The 23,049-nt window shown below is 43.5% G+C and overlaps 1 protein-coding gene across 5 annotated transcripts in view; it reads left to right on the forward strand.

The window, feature by feature from the left end:
• The window catches only part of LOC307191457 (uncharacterized protein), a 93,322-nt gene that overhangs the window by 50,354 nt on the left and 19,919 nt on the right, over window positions 1-23,049 (forward strand). For all 5 annotated transcript variants that reach the window (XM_079931585.1, XM_079931581.1, XM_079931583.1 and 2 more), the window contains 2 exons: window positions 8,340-8,443; window positions 18,150-18,254. In XM_079931585.1, the coding sequence (XP_079787711.1) occupies window positions 8,340-8,443; window positions 18,150-18,254 (209 nt within the window). The remainder of the gene's footprint in view (window positions 1-8,339; window positions 8,444-18,149; window positions 18,255-23,049) is intronic.

Below are 23,049 nucleotides of genomic sequence, written 5' to 3' on the forward strand. Positions count from 1 at the left end.
TGAGGACACAGGGAGAGGCACCTCAATCCTATTGGAAAGATGGAGAGGAGGACAGCTTGGTTGGGGGGAACCTGAGTCTTAATTTCGGAGTAGGCTTGGCAAAGGGTAGGGGTTGAAAATGGGGGAGGGCTGATGTGGACTTTGAAGTATCTGTGGGATTTCCAGGTGGAGCAGTTCATTTCCCATATAGAGATGCGAGTCAGAAGCAGTTGCCTAGGGTAGAGTGAGAGATAGATTTGAGATTTCACCTGAGAAACTGTGAAGCAAGAAAAGACCCATGAGCTGGGTATGAACATCTGAGAAGGTAGAGGCAGGCTGGCTGAAGAGAACCTCCAGCAGCAAAAATCAGGATTCCCCAAGGGAACCAAGAAAGTTCAGTCATGGAACCAGGGGAACTAATCCACAGCCATTAGGCCAAATTGGCCGGAAGTTTCATTTTGTTTGGCTCCTGAGGGTTTGTAATATTTTTTAAATAGTTCCCACCTTTTAAGAGTTGAGCGATGCCTCATAAAGTCTGCATTTTTAGCTTCCCGTGAAGCACTGGAATATTTGGCTATGTAGTGCCTAGATTCCTCACAGCAGTGCAGGGGCTCCCCTTTTGCCGTGGGTACAGGCTCTCCAGGTCCCCCCACGCGCATATCTTAACGTGGCCATTTCGCTCATTGACACAGCCTGCCTGGCTCCTCCGGGCGTTTGCATTTGGGATCTTTCCCTAGAATTTCAAGAACGGTGTGCTCTCCAAATGTCCAGTGCAGCAGAGGAGTGACTAAGGAATGAGAAAATCTCCCCCCTCCACCCTCCCGCCTTTGAATTAGGAAATTGTGAGTCACCTCAGTGACCTGAGGAAGGGAAGATTAGGAAGGTGGTAAGACACAGAAGCAACATCACAGTTACCATGGATTGAGGAGTGGCCAGGAGGGAAGGAAGAGGGTGGTGAGTATGGAGGAACCCACAATCTTTTCTACAAAGGGCCATAGAGCAGATCTTTTTGGCTTTGTGAGCCACGTGATCTCTGTCACAACTACTCAACTACTTGCTGTTCAGCACAAAAGCAGCTGTAGGCAATATATAAACAAATAAGCATGGCTATATTCCAGTCAAATTTTATTCGCAAAGATAGGCTTCCTGTGGACCCTAGCTTGCCAAACCCCAGATGGGGTACACTGGATCAGGGGGTAGGACTGAGAGGAAAGCCGACAGTTCTCTAGACACAGGGAAGGATCAGCAGAGAGGGAGATGGAGAAGGTAAAGAAAAACAAGAGAAAGATTGGTGAGGCCACTTCCAGAGGGAGGAGGGAGATGGAGCAAGGCCCTCGGTGATGGTGGGGGGAGGAAGACCTTGCCCGCCAAGGCAAGAGCTGAGCAGAGGTGGAGAACAAGTTTGTAGCGTGCACGAGTGAAATGAGATAGCATGTTGACTGTGCTGCTGCTGATGCCAGTTTGGTGGATAAAGTAAGAAGTGAAGCAATCAACTGAGCCATTGAGAAGGTGGGATGAAGCTGGTCAAAAACAAGTAGGTTGACAAACACTGCTCAGGGCTCAGCTGAGGTTGGAAACTAGAAATGATTGTGTTGTCGCGTTGTGCCATCCTGCATGGCAGCAGCAATGCCAGAGTTTAGAATCAGAGGAGGTAGCTTGTAGCGTTGATTGAGGGTTTTGACTTTTCTGGTGAGATAGTAATTCAGAGCAAAGGGGCCTGGGCTGCGTAGTGGCAGATGAGGCCAACAAGGTCCTGCTAGACTGTGAGGAGAGAATGGGTTGAGGAATTAAGAGGTTTTTTTTGTGAACTGATGCAGTGAGTATGAAGGTAGAGCAGAAAGTGTGTAGGAGGTGATCGGAGAACAGATGATTGGAGTTTAGAATTTCTGAATTGGGGCACTTCCAGGATATTAAGATCCCGGACAAGCTCCTTGGATTAGGGGACTGAAATGCAGTGCAGCAAAGGACAATCAGGAATTGGGAAGTAAAATTGCTCACTGGCTATCTTCATAGAGGCTGAAATCTCTCAAGATTTGGAGTGGAGGGGGTTTCACTCAGTGATTCAGAGTGATTCGAAGGCAGTAGATGACGGACAGCAATGAAGAGGAGTGGCAGGACATGTATCTGGTTGGTGTGGGTGTTGACAAGAGGTGGGAGCAACGCACTCCTTCCAGGCTTGCAGACGCCTGCCTGGTAGCCCTGTGGAGCCAGGCGCCTCCGTTGCCAAGGAGACCAGTTCATCGCTATCTCCACAGACAATTGTTCAAGATAACGGAGGAGTGTGATGTTCACATGCTGACCCTCTCCTGAGTCCACACAAGTCCCGCTGTGAGCTTTCTCTCGTCCCTCTACGACATAGTTCTGTCCGTAGAGAATATGTCGGCCTTCCCGGCATGCCTGCTTCTTTCTGCCCGTGTCTGATTCTGTTCAAGCTGTAGCTCCAGCCAATAATGGATGTCCTCTCCCCTCTCTCTCCCACCAGCAAGTAGACAGGTGATCACAGTGTCTCTCCAAATGTGTTCAGAGATAAGAGCCAGGAGTCTTCTTAAATGACAGCGCCACCCCCTGTGGGGGCTATCCTATCTGGGCTGTGGCAGAATCCACTTGGAATCTCATGTCAGGGATGGTGCAAGTTGTGGACAATTAGTGACCACTCTTCTCCTAGCTCCATCCTAAGACAGACCTCCCCAGGTGGGAGATTCAGAGAAGCTTCCAAAGAGAACTGGAATAATGGGCCTAATGAAAGAAGACCATAGACGTGCAGCTTATTTAAACTGCACGTAGTATAGTTTTCACAGCATTGTTAACCATTCTGTTGAATTTAATAAACTGCCCCCCCCCCTTTTTCCCAGAAATCGAAGCTTTTGCTTTTGGCACCAAGTATAAGCCGGCCCTTCTGGTCTAGAGAGAGGGACAAACAGCACACAGGAGTTAAGGCTGAAGATGCCAGCACCCAGGGCTGGGCCATGCCCTTACCTCTGGAGTCTTAGGAATGGAAGCTGAGTCCAAATGCTTCCTCAGCTGTTGTGTCTGGAAGGTGGGCTTCCCTGTCAGCTGTTTAAAGAACAGCTGAAGAAGGAGCCCTGCATGCTTCTGAGGACACCCTCTGCATGTCTTAGGCATGAGTCAGACCCAGAGGTTGACATTTGTCCCCTCAGTTAAGAGCTAAGGCCCATATCTCTCCAGATAACATCTCTGAAAAGAGCCAGTCCTGGGCAGGTGGGAGGAGCCAGTCAGAGAATGCCAACCCTTCTTAATTCTGTGGGGTGAGAGATCCTGACCCACATCCTGAGGGGACAGATAGCTTTCAGCCTTCAGTTAAGATCGGAAGTGGGGAGAACATTCACCCCTGCTTCTCAGTTTAGAGAGAAGAATCAATCCTCATGGCATTAACATTTTGGAATTATTTATTTGTTCTAACAAGTCTGAAACCGTTTCAGCCAACATACCTCATTTTCCTTGCAGGGTGGTTTTTAACATGTCACCTAAGCCAAGCTACATTCCTCTAGTAACCCTTATATAGGTGCTATTATATACTCAGACAAGAGACTAGGACACAATGCTAAGAAGTTGTTTCATTTTCATTTAGTAATGTCTATTCTCTGCAGTTTGGGGGAAAAATGGTGCCAGTTTGGTTTTCAACCTAAAGCAGTGATTTGAAAACTTTACATAGGAATCACCTGGAAATTTTAAAAAGTTCTGATGCCCAGGCATCACCACAGACCAATCACATCAGAATCGATGGAGGTGGTAACCAGGAGTCAAGAGTTTTAGATTTCCCCAGGTGATTGCTGTGAACAGCCATGCCAATGTCATTGACCCAAATGAACACAGGTGTCTCTATTAATTCAATTCATGGTGTATTCATTGCTAAGTTGACTTAGCACTCTGAGGGTTGATTTGATTATCCTGAGGATATTTCTGGAGCCTAATAAAATCATAATCACCGGGGGGCGAGCAGGCACAAGAGCCAGGTGGGAAGCAGAGGTTTCATGAACCAGAGAGGAAATTTTGTCAGTCATCAAACCTGAAGGAGCGCAGAGCACCTATCAATGTCAGAGGTACTGAGCCCTGAGTCTGGAGAGCTGGGTGTAGCAGCAGAAGTAGTGGATCTGGTGTAAGTGGGGAGTGTACCAGGGAAATTTTCTGGAATAATTTTTCTCTGCAACTGGATCTTATAGGACAGATGTAGTAGGATACTTGGGTGGGCTCACTCTGTTTAAAGGGATAGGAACACAGAGTACAGACTCCCAAATTCTTTAAGTCTCTAAGGTGATGATTCTCAGAGTGAATTTTTTTTCTAGTTGAGAGTTTCGATTATTATCATTTTGTCAAGAAAATAACCACATTCCTTTATCAGATATGTGTTCAGTGCCTTTTCTGTGCTAGGTACACCATCCATTACTGGGGATACAAAGATTAAATAGAACGCAGTATATGCCTGTGAAAATCCATACCCTAGATGAGGAAAGAGTGCATAAATCAAAACCTTTTAAATAAGAGGTAGCAAAAAATGATGCTAGATTTGGACAAAGTTCTGTGAGTCTGATGTTAATCCTAATGACATCAACCCTCATTGACTGCATTTTCCTTCTTCCATTGCTCTCCTCTGGACTTTGCATTTTTTTGCTTCTAATGTGAATTAAATGCTCTATTGGTTTGTCCTGCTGTTGTCGGGAGGAGGTAGGATTCTCAGCAGGGGAGGCCAGTCAGTTTGGGACCCTAAACTTAAGAGCAGGGAGCAAGTTCTCTGGAATCTCATATGTGTCACTGAACCAGATAGAATTCTTCACAGAGGTTAACTTAGGTGGAATTGCTACAGTAAGAAGCTGTTTCTTTTTAAATCTTTTCAAGTTTTCAGCAGTGATGCCTGTTTCTACTATACTAGAATTGAGTGAAAGTATCTGCTTGACCCACATCTCTGCCCCCAGTGATTATTGGTTAATCTTCTGTTCTGTCACATCTTTCTTGAATAGTGATCTCCAATTTTTTAAATATCTTTTGTCTCTCCCCTCAATGCATTTATTTGTAGTCTCCATGTGAATCCTTGGGCTTCTTCCCTTTTTCTCATTTCCCGACTCCCCCTTGTCCATGTCTTATCTCTTTGCTGGATTATTGCTCATCTTCCCAGCGGGACTTCCCCAGCCACTGCTGTGGAGGATGCTGAGCTGAACTGTAACATGCTTATTAGAGTAGTACTTTATATAAGAAATGATAACTTTTGCTTTTATAATATCCAGCAAGACTGAGGCAGAGAAAAAAAGAAGTCTAACAAGGCAGATGAGAAGGGAATGATCTGGGTAGAAGGGAGAAAGTACTAAAACATAAAGGGATATAGATGCTCAAAACCAGCATGACCAACAATATAGTCTGGTAGGTCAGTGATACGCACCAGGATGATTCAAGACTTAAAGAGGTGGCAGATTTGCTAAGCAATTACACACCAAGACCAGACAGACCCAGGGAGCCAGAAGACTAAATTAAATTATCAAACACAAGACACTGAGCAAGCTGAGCTACTTGTACACAGCATTTGTATTTGGAATAAATAAACCGCAATTGTTATTCCTTCCTCCCAGGCTTCCAGCCTAGGGGCAGAGTCAGGATGAAATGAACACAACAGTTTCAACATCCACATTCTGGTTTACATGACTCAAAAAAGGAAGAGGTTTATTTATTCCCAGGGTGGCTCAGCCCTATTCCTCCTGACCTTATCTGTGTACAGTTTGTACTTGGAGAAAGGGACCACCTTCTACCCGATCTCTGAGGACAGGAAATTAAGCATTATCCTGCATCTCCCTCATCTGTTAGACAGCAAGTCCACGTGGCTGCCTTCCCTCTTCTGACAGCACGTGCGCCAGTCCCTCCGCCCAAGTCCACTGGACTTGGCTGCCAGAGTCACGCCTCCAACCAGCACACCTGATCGGGCCACCACCTGCTTTAAACCTGTGCCGCCCCTGATGTCTCCAGGGTGAAGTGTAGCGCTCTCAGCCCTGCTTCCTAGAACCTCTGGAGTCTGACCCCATCACATCTGCTTCTACCACCGATCTCCACAAACCAGAGCTCTAGTAGATGACTTTTTCCAGAACTTACCAGGACTTTCCATGCTGCATTGTCATTGTCCATGCTTGGAATGTCCCTCCTTTATATGTCTGACTAGGAAACTGGTAGTCATTCAGTGGCAGTGCAATGCTTCCCAAGTGAGACTGGTCATGCAAATCATCTCGGGGGTGCTTTTAACACACACACACACACACACACACACACACACACACACGCACACACACACACACACACACTTTGGATCCCTGGGCCATGCTTTAGTGCTGTGGCTTCCTAATATATGGAAGTGTATTTGAGTTATTCTAAAGATGACAACCACCAAAGTATATAGTATTTTTAGTTATAGGCTTTTGATTTGAAGGTCCATTTTTTGCCTCACCTAAAATTGATACTCATTCATATTTTTGAGTGACAAATGCTAGTAATAGTAAAAAATTTTTTTAATATTTATAAGCAGTTCTGTATGAATTGAGACCTTCCCCATGTCACCCCAAGCTCTGTGAGGTTAGAATGGTGGGAGACCTCTGAGGGGAGGAGGGAAGCTTCTGACCCTGGTCCTCACAGCTAGAGAGATGGGCAGGGCAGCCCATGGTCTCCCTGGCCTCAGAGCAGAGGTCCCAGTTCTATTTCTTAGTTCACGGCATGTTATCATTATATGTCCATGCAAGGCTCTTCTCTTGTTTTATTTATCTATTCCCTGGTTTCCCCTAATTTCTTTTTTAAAAATTTTTATTGGAGGTTAGTTGATTTACAATGTTGTGTTAGTTTCAGGTGTATAGCAAAGTGAATCTGTTATGCATATACATATATTCGCTTTTTTCAGATTCTTTTCCCATATAGGCCATTACAGACTATTGAGTAGAGTTCCCTGTGCTATACAGTAGGTCCTTATTAGTTATCTATTGCTATTTTATATATAGTAGTGTGTTTATGTCAATCCCAATCTTCCAATTTATCCCTCCCCCCTCTTACCCTCTGGTAACCATAAGTTTGTTTTCTATATCTGTAGCTCTATTTCTGTTCTAATTTTCTTTTATTTAACCATTCTAAAGTATTTAATGTCTATTTTTTGTGTGCATCCTTGCGTTACGTGTGTTGTTTGTGTGCAAAAGTTTGACTTATGTAAATTTATTCAAATGGTATTGTTATCTGTCTCATCTTGTTTATTATGCCTGGTTTACCATTTTGGAAGGGATGGGAAATCATGGAGCCCTGCAATGGACATTTATCACATTTTTAATGAAATACCCACTATGCGCAGCTCTAATAAGGAGAGGGGCAATATGGTGATGTGGCTAAGAGCGCTGGCTCTGGGTTCTGAATGCCGGGGTCCAAATCCTAGCTTCTCCACTTATTAGCTTCATGGTCTTAGGTAGGGTCCTTAATCTCTCTGCTTTTAATAACTTGTAAAGTGGGGACACTTCAGCACACCTCACAAAGGTTGTTGTGAAGGTTAAATGTGATAAGCATATCTGGGCTCTTCCTCTTATTGGAGAAAAATCACACTACAGATTGTACTGCAAACTGTTGATGACGTCTACTCCCTTCTGGATCCTCAGTGATGCCCAGTGGCCCCCTTAGCTGTAATTAAATCCTTTTCAGCGTTTCCTTACTAGGTTTCCTGGATTCAAATCCCTTTATCCCCAGCAGGCTCACATTCAGCAACCTTGCCTCTTATTTTTTAAAGCTTAAGTCCTCCACCTACACTAGAGGATCAAGGTCCCTGCCCTTGGGGAAATAACATCCTAAAAGGGGACACAGGCAATAAACAAGTCAACAATCCATAGGGAAAATGTCTTTACCTAGCCAGAAATGCTTTGAAGATAACATAATAGGGAAACTTTCATTTGGGTGGAAAGGAAAGGCCTTTCTGAGGAGGTGACGTTGAAGCTGAGACAAGGCTGTCGTTTGAAGATCAACGAGCAACAAAGTCTAGACAGAACAATCTGTGCAGCAACCCTGAGGGGAGAAGGAGCTTAATGTGAGTGAGGAGCAGAAGGTCAGCTGGCAATGCTGAAATCCAGTAAGCAAGAGGGAACACAGCAGGATCAGGCCAGAGCAGCCCAGTCCAGTAGAACTTACTGCGATGAAGGACATGTTTTACCTCTGTACTGTACACTATGGTAATCACTGGCCACATGTGGCTATTTAAATTTAAGATAATATAAATTAAATAAAACCTAAAATTCAGTTTTTCAATCACATTAGTCACATCTGGCTCTGTGAATATAAATATGTGTAAAAATTGTTAAAGAAATATTAAAGTTTTTTTTTTTTTTTTTTTTTACTATTACCAGCATTTCAAATGCTCAGTAGCCACATGTGGCTGGTGGCTACCATATTGGACTGTATAGGCTCAGAGGGGAAGCGGAAACAGATCAGTGGGGCTTTGCCCACCAAGGTGAGTTGTTTTGATTATTTGCTAAGTATGGTGAGAAGCCTCTGGAGGGTTTGACAAAGAGACTACTGTGATTGATTTATATGTCAAAAAATCTCTGAGGCAGCTGGGAAGAGGGCAGGGGTAGGGAGGCACCTGGAGAGGCAAGAGGGGAAAGAAGTTATAACTATTGCATTTGCCTGGGGAAGCGAGATGAGGGTAGCTTGGACTGGTGTGGCAGCAGTGGAGCAAAGAGGTGGATGGATTACAGACTTATTTTGGTGATCGGTCCAATACGAGTAATTGATGACTCAGATGTGAGATGCAAAGGAAAGAAACAAATATTGACTCCTAGGTTTTTGATCTGAGCAAAATTATTCCTTTACGTGTACTAATGCCATTAATTAGGCTCTTCCCATTTTTAAGGTAGATGACACTCCCTTCCTCTCTTCCAACTATGGATCCATTTTAATGACTACACTTACAGCATAAGGATTGCTCGATGTGGCTGGATGGTTCTGCCTCTCCCGTCACACTTCCGTTGACATTGCTGTTTTCCAGGTCACCATTGACTTTCTCATCGTCAAACAAAATGGCTAATTCTTAGTTCCAGTCCTGACTAGCTGCTGCAATGTGTGCAGTTGTTGATTTAATTCCTTCATCCGTTGACCCACAGGCCACTCTCTTCTCATCCTCTTCCTGCCTCTAAACCTGTGCCTTCTCGTTGATCTCTTCGCTGCTCCTGCTTGGCCCCCTCCACGTGTTGGCGTCCCCAGGCTCAGTCTTGCTATTTCTCTCTTGCACAACCTGGTGACCAGCTCCACTCCATTGCCTGCATTTCCCATCTATATTCTGCAGTCTCACAAATCTATAAAGTAGTAACACCAGCCTTTTCTATGAGCCAGGAACTTTGCTAATTGAGTTAAACATGTTGTCTCATTCAATCCTTCCCTGAACTCTGTGGGTAGGTATGATTATTCTAATTGTCAGATGAGGGAGCAAAGGCTCAGGAAGGTGTAAGAACTTACCCAAGCTCAAAGAATTAAAAGTGGAGAGCTTGGATTTAAAACCAGGCCCATGCGGCCCCTCAGCTGTTGTTATAACCAGCGCTTCCTGCTGTCCATAGCCCCAGCTCAGCCCTCACATTTCCAGATCTATACTTCGAGCCACTGAGTGAAACACACATGCATGGAGCTCGCACCTCTGAAAACAGGCATAAAACCAAACTTATCACCTGCTCCTTACCTTCTATGAATCCCACAAAACAAACAAATAATAACAAACTGAAATATCTCCTCCCCTTGTGTTCCTTATTTGGCCTCATGGTACACCTAATCCAGTCTCCAAAACTAGAAACATCTTCATCTTTTAATACTTCTCTGCCTTCCTACATTCCATTGATTTCCAAGTCCTACAGGGTGTACTGCACAGGTGCCCTTCACCTAAAGGAACAGGCACTCCTAGAGTTTGAGAACCACTCTAGCCTGCATTAGGATCACCTGGGGGCTCATTAAACTCCAGATCACTGGGCCCTGTACCCAGAGTTTCTAATTCAGTAGGTTCAGCTTCTAAGGATGTGCAGATCTGAAAGTTCCCAGGTGATGCTGCTCGTTAGTGGGATATACACAAGCGCCAAGTGCAGCAGAAGCATAGAGGAGGGAAGGATTCGTTTTGCCTGGGAATAAGAAGGAAGGCTTTTTAAAGTGTGAAAACCAGTCAACCACCAAATGACTTGGAATGGGGGCTCTTTGTCTCTGCAAAACTGACCCCATTAGCCAGTATCACCATTATCCAGAGTCACATTTCCTTCCAGGCTCACAAATATAGTGTTAACATGTCATCCCCCTCTTGTGTATCCTTCCCCAGTCCTCGGCCTCTGATCTAAATTAGAATCTGTCTAGCAGCATCAGAGTCCATACCCCTTTTCATAGGCCCTTGCAAAAAATGATGAATGACTAGTCTGCTTTCAAACTGCCAGACACAGGGCATGAGAAGGCAGAGAGAAAGCCCAGGAGAGACCTGTGCCTGGCAACTGCAGCTGCCTCTGTCTCTCCTGTTCTTCAGGACCTCACTCTGTTCCATAATTTGCAGAACCCCATTAACTTTGGACCCTGCCTTCTGAGAGGTGTACATCGCCACTCTCCCCCCACACCTGGTCAGATGAGGATGCTTGGCTATGGGCTGGAACTAATCAGAGTAGCGCAAGACGGAGGAAAGCCAGCACCATGAGGATCATGTTTATCTTCTCAGTTTCTCATAGCTTCTGTCCCTCCTCCCTCTCACCACATTTCTAGACTTACAAGCAAATGTTTCTTTCCAGAGAATCAAAACAACGATTTAAAAAATGAATGAGACAATGGAGAAGTGTAATTCACAGGATTTTAACAATTGCACAAAACAACATTGTAATTTAGGTGGTAATGAAATAGGAAAAAATAACTCTATAATGCCATGATTTATTTATTTATTTTTAATATTAATTAATTAATTAATGATTTCAGCTATGCAGGGTCTTAGTTGTGGCTTTAGTTGCGGCATGTGGACTCTTAGTTGTGACATGCGGGATCTAGTTCCCCGAACAGGGATCGAACCTGGGCCCCCTGTATTGGGAGCCCGGAGTCTTACCCACTGGACCACCAGGGAAGTTCCTATAATCCCACCATTTAAGTGTGTCTAACAAAGTAGACATTTTTCAAGAAATGGGGCTTCTAATCCTTATATCTGCAGATATTTACGACCAGAGTATTGATTAAAGTTCCTTGGCCCTGGCTGCAGATCTGAGTCACTAGGAAACATGGACATCCAGGCCCTCTGGAGTTGGAGCTCAGGCATATGAACCTCTACTTTCATAACTTTTTATCAAAGTAAACATATCATGTCAATAATGTGAACTTTCACGAACTGAGCAAACTTGGGTAACCAGTGCTCAGATCAAGAAACAATTTACCACCAGCGGCTCAAGAGAGCCATTTGTACCCCTTTCCAGTTATTACAGCCCAGCCAAAGTTGTCAATATCCTAACATAATGGATTAGTTTGCTTTTGGAATTTAACAAAAAAAAAAACCCTAAAATAATATATACTTTTGTGTCTAGCTTCTTTCCCTCAGTGTTGTGTGAGGTTCATCCATATTGTTGCAAATCGTTCTGATTTATTCATTCTCACTGCTGTAGAGTATTTCATTCTGTGAATAAACCTCAATTTATTTATCCATTTTACTGTTGATGACAGTTAACAAGTGATAATTAAGATCTATTAAAATTAAGAACTTCTATTCAACAAAAGTTACCATTAAGAGAACAAGATAAAGAAAACAAAAAAGAGAATGAGATGGCAAGAAAGATATTCTCAATACATACACATAAAACAAAAGGCTTGTACCCTGAATATAATATATATATATATAACGTATTAACAAGTAAAAAGCCAACTCAGAAAAAATACTTGACACATCTCAAAAGAAAATATACAAATGACCAATAAGCACATGCTCAACGTCATGAGTGGTTCAGGATATGGAAATTAAAACAATCACTGAAATGGCTAAAATAAAAAGGACAGAGTACCAAGTGATGGTGAGAATACAGAACAGTGAGGATTCTCACACACTATTGATGTGAGTGTTAACTTGTACAACCTCTTTAGGAACTCTTAGGTAGATCTACAAAAGCTGATCACATGCATCTCCTATGATTTAGCAATTTTATTCTCAGATATACACTCTACAGAGTCAGATATATATGTGCACCAAAAGATAAGTATGAGATGTTCTTTGCAGCACATTTGCTATGGCCCCAAACAGGCAACTTTATGTTTAAAATGCTCTGCAGGTGGATTTTGAGGACTCATCAGGGCTGAGAACCATGACAATATCAAATGCATTTTTGATAGAATTTTAATTTAAAATTTCATTTTATATGCTGATTTAACAGGAAAATTATAAGACGTTACCTTTCTCCTTTGCAAGAAACAAGCTGAAATGATGGAAATGGCTAGAAATTATTTACTTATAAAATATTAAATTTTGGTTGTTTGTTGAAATACTAAATATTTTATATGATATTTTTGTTAGGTGGTAGAATCTTTAAGAAGCCTTTGGCCTTGATGGTGGAATCAACTATGGGAAGGGATTAAGGTCAGGAAAACATAATAATAATTCTTTAGTAATAAGTCTGTACTGTAATATGATACAACTTGGTCCTCATTTGTATCATGAAATAAAAAAGGAGACTGGAAACGATTTCCCCTCCCAGGGAAGCCACCTGTTCTTCAGGAAGCATCACCAGGATGACCATCTTTTCAGGTTAGTCTCTCACTAGAGAGGCCCCAAGTGGGAGCCAGGCTGTCTGTTGGGTGTCTAATCCTCTAATTATCCCTAGAGGTATTGCTTTTACTGCCATGTGACAGGTGCAGGAGTTGAGGCTGAGGGAGGCAACATCACCTGTAGGAAGGTCACACCGCCCCTAGTGACAGAGTCAGATACTCTGGGGAGTGGGTGTTTCTGATGCCCGCTGTGGAGACACAGGCAACAGGTATTCATCTAGGACTTTTTAAATCACCATGCTAAGCACTGGATTATGTCAGGGTGTCTAGGAGGGGTGGAGACCTGAAAGTTGGTCGAAGAGGAAATTGTACTTTTGTGAGTGGGGAGGCTGTTTTCTTTGGAGGATGGCAGCCACGATGTCTGTAGAGTAGAAGGCAAAAGTGCTGATTCACTCTTTCTGGTTGTGGCTGGACTTGACAGGAGAAGAACAATGTACCCAGTTTGAATGGTACTCTGCAAAGTAGGGGTATGCCCTGGCGGTGAAGGTTACAGTCTAGGTGATGGATAGTCTGCAAAGATGGAGGATCTCTTTGATAAGTAGGAGAGTGGTGGCAAGTACTGTCTGGTGGGGTGGGGGAGGGCATTTCTGGAGACAAGTTAGGGTCCATATGGTGAGGGAGGCTGGGCATGTTTCTGGAAATGGGCCTCTAGTCAGAGTTTCCAGGGGCATTTGAGAAGAGGAGTGAGGTGTCACTTCTTGGCTGCCCAGACCTATTCTTGCCCAGGAGGTAATCAAGGGTAGTGCTGAGGTGAAGAGACTGGGTCAGGGCTATGAATCGATAGCAGTGGCTTTGGCTGCAGGCTGTACGTTTACTTGTGCTGGTAAGTCCCTCTCAGCTCCCTATCCCACTCCAGTAATACTCCCCGGACTGCTTTAGGATCTCCTGGTTCTCAGGTAGATGCTCCAGGGAAGATGTGTCTTTCTCCTTGCTGCCCTGTGGCCTGATGACAGATGTCTAATCTTCATTTGGCGTGGTATACAAGGCCATCAAGGTGCTACTGGAGCCAGGTGCTAAGGATCTGATCTCAACTGAGGTATGAAGCTCTGGAGGGCCACCCCCAAATCATGGCCAGTTACGACCATTTATCAAACACTTGCCCTGTGCTGGGCATTATAATCTATGTTTTACAGGGCACTTCCCCTCCCCCCCTACACCTCACAACAATTTTTCAGTGTGAATATTTTGATTTCATTTAACAGTTGAGATGCTTAGGATAAGAAAGGGAAAGATTTGCCTGAGGTCCCCAAACTTGTAAATAGCAGAGGCTGGGTTTAACTTGGTTTGTGTGATTCTAAAAACGGTGTCCTCTCTAATGTATAACTTGGGCTGGAAGGGTCAGGCTGGAGAAAAGTGTATAAGTGTGTGGTCTACACATCAGGCCTGGGAGCTGGGTGGTTGGAATGAGTGAATGGAAGAGCTCAGATTCTGCACTCCTTGAGGGTGATATTGTCCACAAGGGGGCGGCAAAAAACACAGGTATTAACAATGTTTTGTGTCCCTACAAAGGGCGAGAGTATGTGTGGTGTTAACATTTCATGGGGGGGGCGGTGCAATTAGAAAAACAAGTCTAGGGACTTCCCTGGTGGCGCAGTGGTTAAGAATCTGACTGCCAATGTAGGGAACACGGGTTCGAGCCCTGGTCCGGGAAGATCCTACATGCCGCGGAGCAACTAAGCCCATGCGCCACAACTACTGAGCCTGCGCTCCAGAGCCCGTGAGCCACAACTACTGAAGCCGGTGCACCTAGAGTCCGTGCTCCGCAACAGGAGAAGCCACCGCAATGAGAAGCCCATGCACCGCAAAGAAGAGTAGCCCCTGCTCACCACAACTAGAGAAGGCCTGCGCACAGCAACGAAGACCCAACGCAGCCAAAAATAAATAAATAAATTTATTTAAAAAAAATCTAACAATGCTCCTTAGGGAGGTGATAATAATTAAAAGGTTGAGAAACACTGCTCTAGATGCATATGAGAGAGAGGAGGGTACTGTGATTAGGTTTTAACCTGTCCCTTTGAAGATCCAGTCTCCAATGGGACATAGCAGGGCTGAATTTTGCTTAATTTTACCTGGAAGGAAGCCTTACTATACAGTGGGAAGAAATATAGTGTCTTCCATAGTGGACATCATCATTCTGTCATTCATTTGTCCACAGATTCTGTCCTGAGCTGGCTGACTGCAGAGCTATTGGTGGGTCTAGGAGGCTGAGAAACTGGAGGGCTGGTAGAGGGTGAAAAATATGATTTCAAGCATTTATGAGCAAGGGTGAACTGGGTAGAGGGGAGCAATGATTTACCCTCCCAGGTTTTGGCTACTCAGAGCGTGGTCCTCAGGAGGCAGCATCAGCACCACATGGGGAGCTTGTTAGAAATGTAGCATCTTAGGCCCCACCCAGCCCTACTGGGGTCAGAAAGTAAAGTTCACAAGCCTCTCAGGTGATTTGTGTGCACATTAGATTTTTGAGAAGCAAGCTGTAGGCCAGTGGGTCTCAGCCTTGGCTACACATTAGAATCACCTGGAGAAATGAAACGCTGTAAGACCCTCAGGCCCCACTCGGGACTACTTGGTTTAGGCGCTGGTTCCAGAAGTCTCCTTGTGGGTGTTTGTTTTATGCTGAGCAACCTGATTTATGGTTTGAATAGATCACTCTGCTGCTTTCAAGCGTAATTTGTGAGAGTGTGTGTGGAAGGGCGGCAAGACCAGGAATGGATGCAGGAAAACCAGGGAGATCTTCCATATTTGCTCCATCAAGCAGAGCAAAACTGGGTCAGTGTTTTCTTTACTCATACCTCTGGGCTTTCCTTCAAGGTAGGAAAGAGTTCCCACTTTCATCCCCACACTATGATCTCACATCCTCAGCTCTACTCTCTGTGATGCTCAGGAGTGTCATGAGTAATTTACATTGTAAGAGGACCACTTGGCAGCCGCATATCAAGAATAGATTCTCCAGGAACAAGGGAGGAAGTAAAGAGGCTGTTAAAGTGGCTTTTCTAGGAGAGACATGTGGCTTCAACGAGGGGGTAGCAGAAGTGGGAAGAGTTGGGTTTAGGATTGATTTTTCGATTGCAGTTGCTGATGAATTGGATTTGGTAAGTGAAAAAGGATCACTTGACATTTTTACTTGAAGCACAAATTTTAGTTTGTTACTATGTTTAATTATATTCTATTTTTAATCCAGATTGCTTTCTCCCTCTTGCAGCTATGTACTGTTTGGGATAATTAAACTTTCAGAGTTCTAGGGGTGCGTGAGCACTGTCCACACACCACTCTTCAGTCTGTGCTGTGACTCTGATTTATCATATATGCCAAACCCAAGCTTAATGTTTAGCCCTGGTCCTCCTGAATCACTGCAAATTGTGATGATGTTGACTCACTTTCTGCTTGTTGGAACTCAGTGGTCACAGGTCTCTTGGGAAAAGCAGGATTTATCAACCTTAGCACTCTTGACATTTTGGGCTACATAATTCTTTGTCACTGGGGGACTGTCCTGTACATTGTAAGATGTTTAGTAGCATCCCTAGCCTCTACCCTGTTGTGACGATCCAAAATGTCTCCAGACGTTGACAGCTACTCTTCGGAGGGTAAAATTGCCCTAAGTTGAAGACTACTCTGGCTGGAAGGAAGACTTAGAGTGTACATTTTTCATTGCCTAGTAGGAGTGTTCCTTGAGGAGACCCTGTCTTCCTTTCTTTCAAAGGGCTTTGGGCCCATGAACTGGCTTAAGGCTGGCAATTGGTTGAGGGTCCACAATTCTTTATTGCTGAATCAGGTATGACTTCTTTTCGCCACACTACTTATACTAATCAAATTGGACATCAGTAAGGTGATCACCTATTTCAGTTCTAGGGACATTATGATCAACTATCGAAAGTTAAAGGTCTCCATGGGTCAGACTCTTCTGTTGACTTTCAGCTCTGCTGCCCATTGTGGTAACCATATCTTCCTTGTCTTCTGTGATTAAATGCTACCAATTGGCTCCTGCCAGTCCAGTATCTCATTCTCCCCATTGAATTCAGAGACCCCAGTTTGATGGCAGCATTTCCCCCTCTCATCTCTAACCTTTAGAGAACAGCCACCATAACGCTCTTTATGGAAGCTGGGCTTCCTTCCCCAATGCATTTCTCAAAGCCTTAGTGGGAGGTATATCTGCAGGACCATTCTGGGAGACATAGAGGTATCTGAACAAGTATTGCATAATAAATCCACTTAAGCATGTCATTTTTCCAAAGCCTTTGGATCCCTTCATCAGTATACCAAGAAGCTTATGAAACTTCAAGTTCATTTAGTGTAAAGTACCTTTAACTCCAGGTTTAGGGTCATTTGCAGCCCCTCGAGCTAACACACTGATTTCAGAATCTCTGCTTTGTGCACTTAAAGAAACTAATTTCGGAGGGTCCAACAATATATTTCTTCTTCCCTGGTCCAATACAATTTAAGATCCATTCCCTTGCACATTACTGAGGTTCTGTCAACGTGTACTGACAAAATATTGCAGTTCTCGAGGTGTGTATTGACCTCCTTGTGAGTCACACTTCATAGATTACCTCCTGGGGCTTGCTGGGACTTGAGGATCAGTAGAATTTAGGGGTTCAAGGTCCCCAGCGTCATGGGAATCTGCTCCCATATTCCTATCGCAAATTTTAATTCGTATTCCTTCTCAATCTGTGTCCTAACCTTAACATAAGAAACGCTGCAAAGTTGAGAATTCAACCTGTGTTGTAATTCAGCCACCCAAAGGATTAAATTCATGTTTGGTTTTCAGAAATCTTGGTCTGTGGTCCAGGATATCCTTATCTTTCAGGACAGTTATAAATCCTTAAGCTCATCAGTTTCTTTCCCCCCCCCCCCACATTCTTCAGTGCACTTAGAAGCACTCATTCACTCCCAAACTTTTTTATTTTCATTAAAATCTTCCTTGATAGCAGTTAGTTCACTCAAATCCTTGCCTTCTGTTGACACTTGATTACAGATGTCTCCCGGTGATACTTCAACGAAATCTTTTGCATGTCATAAACTACCACTGTCTCCTTTAGTCTTGTCTCTTTAACTGTATCAGGAAATCAGCTCCAGATAACCCAAAGCTAATTTAGAGAACCATCCCTAAGTTTCTGTTCCCTGGAATCACTTTTAGTTTCAATTTCTATATCAGTCAGTGTTCAATCAGAGGAAAAAACCACTGTGAATAATGTGGAATATGGGATTTATTATAGGATTTAGACCTTACACAATTGTAGGAGGAGATAGAGTAGTCTCTGGAAAGCTGGTGCCTCTCTATCTAGTGGAGGCCTGAGGCCACTGAAGTCAGTAGGTTCCAGGAGTTGACAAGAAAAGCTGGACGTGAAGCAGGGGAGAATGGGGACAAATTGGGATTACATCTATCTCTCAGTGCCTCCAACTTAATGTCGCAGGTGACCTTCACCCAGTACCTGATCCAGGATGTGGAGAGGACAGAAGAGGAGACTTGGAGGGAGCTGGAGAAGCTCCAGACCCAGCTGCTGCCCTGCTCCCAGAAGGTGAATCAACATGTCAAACTGTAACAACATAAGTGAACTGCCGCAGGGCACCCTGTACTGACCTTTAGACTTTAATGGCTGCCGCTTTGCTTTGGAGAGTGAAATATCCTGCAAATTTCTCTTATGTCAAAATGTAACCCACAGGAATTCTTGGAAATAAAGCTCCAATTTAGCTAAATTAACAAAGTAGAAAGCCACCACAGAAGGGGTTGAATTTGGAATTGATTTTGGAAATAGAGCTAACAGCAGTTGTCGATGGATTTGATTGTTCAGATGAGTGATAGACGAGTACTTGCACATTTTTTTGTTTGGACAGTTTTCTTTAACTTGAAATTTTGATTCCTTTTTTTGAGTAAAACAGGCTCTTTACTCTTGATAAGGTTATTTCTTTTTTTAAACTTTTTATTTTTACTGAAGTATAGTTGATGTACAGTATTAAGTAACAAGTATACAGCATAGTAAATCATAAAGATTACTTTTTTTCTTGCATCTGTAGTGGAAACTTTAGCAGTAGACATTAATTGCTTCAGGTATGTCAAATAGATGCATCATTTTTTTGCAATGTCAATGCTCTCATTTTTAATACAGATTATGCTCTCATTTTAAATTATGCTCTCATTTTTAATCCAGATTATGTTCTCTCTCTTGTCATTATATAATGGTTTTGATAATTCACCTTTCATAGCTCTAGGAGCACTTGAATACTGCCCCAGTGGGTTGCCATTATCCTCACGTCACTCTTCAGGGCATTATGGTTTCCTCATTAATTCAAGATTAATGATTGGTCCATAGCTTCAAGAATTGGACCCACCTTCTGCTTGTTGAAGCTCTTTCCTCCAATGACAGCCAGGTCACCCTCTTTTCCTGATTTCCTTCTTGTCTTCTCAGCCTTTTTTTTTTTTTTTTTTTTTTTTTGCGGTACACGGGCTCCGGACGCGCAGGCTCAGCGGCCATGGCTCACGGGCCCAGCCGCTCCGCGGCATGTGGGATCCTCCCAGACCGGGGCACGAACCCGTGTCCCCTGCATCGGCAGGCGGACTCTCAACCACTACGCCACCAGGGAAGCCTTCTCAGCTTTTTTTTGCCTGCACTTCCTTTGGTTGTTTCTCTAGTGCGGCATCCCCAGGGCCCTCCCTGCCTTTTATTTTTCTCTCTTTTGCTCTCCAAGAAAGATAAATTTCACTATATCAGGAGATGGTACCACTTACTCTGGTGGCTTGCAATCTACATAACAGCACTTGCTATTTGTCGAGCAGCTATTATATGCCATGTGAGTTACTAATATATATAGTCTTTAATTTTGAAAAACCCTGCAGTCTTTTGTAAGAAACCCTTGTTGTGGGTATTAATTATCCCAATTTTCCCAATGAGGAAACTAAGGCTCAGTAAAGTTCAGGATTTTGCTCAAGCCAGTTAGTAAGTGGATTTGAACCAAGGTCTGCCTGACTTGTAAGCTATTATCATAACAACTACGATTTACTGCTGCCTAAAGATCCAGCTCAGATCTCCTCATTATCAGACTTTAATATCCAGTGGCATGCAGGAGAGACAGTACCTGAATGTACCCTATCATTTCAAACTTAGTACATATAAATCCATTCAATCTCACCAACCATTCCACCAGTTCCAACCCCCAACCCCATCCAAAAAGTACACACTTCCTCTGGTGTTCCTTATTCTTTTCGAGGTAACAGTCTCCAAAAGTTTCTGAATCTTGAGACACCTTGGGCCCTCCATGTCCTGCACTGCCTGTACCTGGTTGCTTACCAAGTCCTCCAATGTTGGGGTCAGAGGTATCTCTGCATCACTGTGGCTCCAATGTCATTTTCCACTTCCTTCCTGAACTCTTGCCACTGTTCTTCCCATTTCACAATTGGCTGTCTATACTGCTGCCAAAATTATCTTCTGAAAGAAAAATCAATCTGGTCCTGTCAGTTTGCTTTAAAACTTTTGACTCCATTTTGCCTACAAAATAAATATGAATCTCCTTGGTATGCTGCCCAAGGCCCTTGATGATTGGCCTGGCCTATCTTGCAGTCAGCTATTTTTCACACATATATAAGTGATTACTTTTCAGATGGATTATAGATGCCATATAGATGCAGAAAATATAAACATTTCCAAACTCGACTGAATTCATTTTGACTTTTTATCATTTTGACTATTTTCTCAATCAATGGATACTTTAAAAAGCACAACTATTATCAGGTAGAGATGGATTTTTATATTTGGTAGGAAAGGTATTCTCATAAATATTGGGAAACCAACTAGATTAGATTCTCATGAAATATGTCATACAGGTTTCAGAGTTTATTTCAAGAAATTTTCTTAGCCAAAGTTAGTAGAAGGATATGGACTCTAAGTTCAATGGTGTACTTGGACTGATAAATTTGGTTTTCTATGTATATTGGGGGAACCGAAGGGGGAAATTGTAAGGTAGGATGGTGGAGGTAGGATGGTGTAGGAATACAAGCCCTAAGGCCTATAAAAAGCTGGGAATGATTTTATCTTCATTCTCAATAATTCAAATAAAAATTTTAAATGCCCCTAGCTTTTTAAAATGACTCCAAAAGGGGAATAAAGGCAGAGTTGGGAAAGGACATGATTTAGTAATATAGAAATGTCATATTGCAAAACTCTGTCTTTTATTACAATCTGTGATAAAAGGGAGGATGAAAACTATTTTCCATCCTAATGAAGCTATGGTTCTTCAGCACCATCCCCAAGACCCTGTCTTGTGTGGTCAGTCTCCCACTGGTGAAGCAGTGTGTGGAGAGAGTGGGCTGTGGGTTCAGACAGGTTTGAGTTCCAATCCTAGGCATTCTCTCTGACCTTAAACAAATCAAAGCTCTGAGACTCTCTTTTTTGTTCTTCAAATGGGAATAAAATATACATTTCAAAGTAATGGTGAGGTTTCTATGAAGTAAGGTTGATCTGCAGGGAATTTATACAGGTTCATTTGCTTTCCCCAGTGCCATGCTTCCAGATATCTTCTATATGTTTAGTGCTTCAATCTCTGGGTGTCCTTGGAGCTGATTCAGTCCAGTTGGTGGACAGATACGGAAACTCAAGAGGTCTTATAGGTTATCTGCAGCTGTATGACCAGGTTCCTACCCGGTGTTTCTTCCCCTTCATTGATTTTATTCCAAGTGATGAAGAAACCAGATGACAGTGAAATAATATGGAGATAGAAAATTGGCTTGGAGGTAGAAAATATTCAAGAGCCTACCTAATGTCAGTGCTGTGCCGGGAGTTGGTGGACAAAGCAACCCATTTACCTGAGGTGCTCACAGCCTGGCAGCAGTGACACAGACGTAACCCAAGAGCTACAGGACAGATTAGACTGGAGTAACCATAAGTGAAGTACCAGATGCTGCAGACCCAGAGGAAGGAGGGATGCATTCTGCCTGGGGACAATGTAGAATGGCATCTAGAGTCTGGGGCACTGTGTGTGTTCCTGTGGGGAGGGCAGTCTACCAGCTCTCCATTCATTAATGCAACACAAATCCATAGAGCAACAAATCTGTGCCAGCTAACCACTGCATCCTGCTACCAGATATGAGAATAGGAGGAGAGAGAACCTACCGATAATGTACTGTCACGGAGTGGGGACAGGAATAAGATGCAGGGGAACGTAACAATGCTAGGCAATAATTTTCTCTAAAAGAGATGTAAACAGAAGCAGAAGCAACATTATGTACAGTGCAGCAAACCAGGCAACCTCTGAATGGCTGGGAGGGGCTTGTTATTCTCTGTGGAAACCCCTCTTACTTGGTCACCCTTCTTTTCTGACAGCCAGATGCATAAATACAGCTTTACCCCTCACCCTCTCCCTTTTCTCTGCTCCTTGCTTCTATTCTATACACAGCTCCCTCCTACCCATCCCCCTTTTCCTCTGGACTGCTGGTCTGAGGTAGCATCTGCCTAGTGCAGCAGGGGCTCCACCCCTTTGAAGCCCTGCTGGAACCCTGCAGGAGTTGGGTAACTTGCAGTCTGAACTAATGTATCCAGACAAGCAGAATGCGGAGGTGCTGGGGGCAGGGGGCGGGGGGAAAAGAGAGAGCAGGCTGAGAACAGCTGAGGGGTGCCCGCAGCCCCCGTGGTGCAAGTCCACATCTATTTCTACATCGCATCTCTCTGTACAGTTTTGAGTTATCTAAAATCAGAGAGTAAGTCAGTGGTGTTCAAGCTTCAAGTGGTGTTCAAGTCATCAGAATCTCCAAGGGGGCTTTTAAAAGATGCAATCATCCAGGCCACACAGAGACCCATAGAAGTGGAATTCTTTCTTGGAGATCCAGTGTGAGAACATTTTACAAAGCTGTACAGGGGTTACTTATGATGTGCATTTAGAGCTAAGAATCATAGGAATTAATTCAATTTTCTATAGACTTCTCATGAAAAGTTATTTTTGTGAGCTACCATTAGGGGAAGCTGACAAACCAGCTCCTTTCACATATGGAAGAGTGAAGCTCAAAGACTGTAAATGTCTAAGAAAATTGAAATTTCAAAATATGAAAACTTTAAGTAGTTTTAAATATTTCCTGTCTTAAGTTTGTTGCAGATTTATGGGAGTAGTTGGGAAGTCTTCTGCTTAGGTTCTCCAGTCTGGAAGGGTTTGCAGGCTATCCTGGGCCAGATGTAAGATGTCTTTTTTTACAAAAATAATTGTGGTGGTGCCTGGATGTCAAATATTAACTTTTATCCCACAAGGATAATAACAATGGCTGACATTATTTTTTGGCCATGCCATGCAGCTTGTGGGATCTCAGTTCCCTGACTGGGGATTGAACCCAGG

The sequence above is a fragment of the Stenella coeruleoalba genome, assembly GCF_951394435.1.
Source record: "Stenella coeruleoalba genome assembly, chromosome: 9".
Taxonomy (NCBI): Eukaryota; Metazoa; Chordata; class Mammalia; order Artiodactyla; family Delphinidae; genus Stenella; species Stenella coeruleoalba.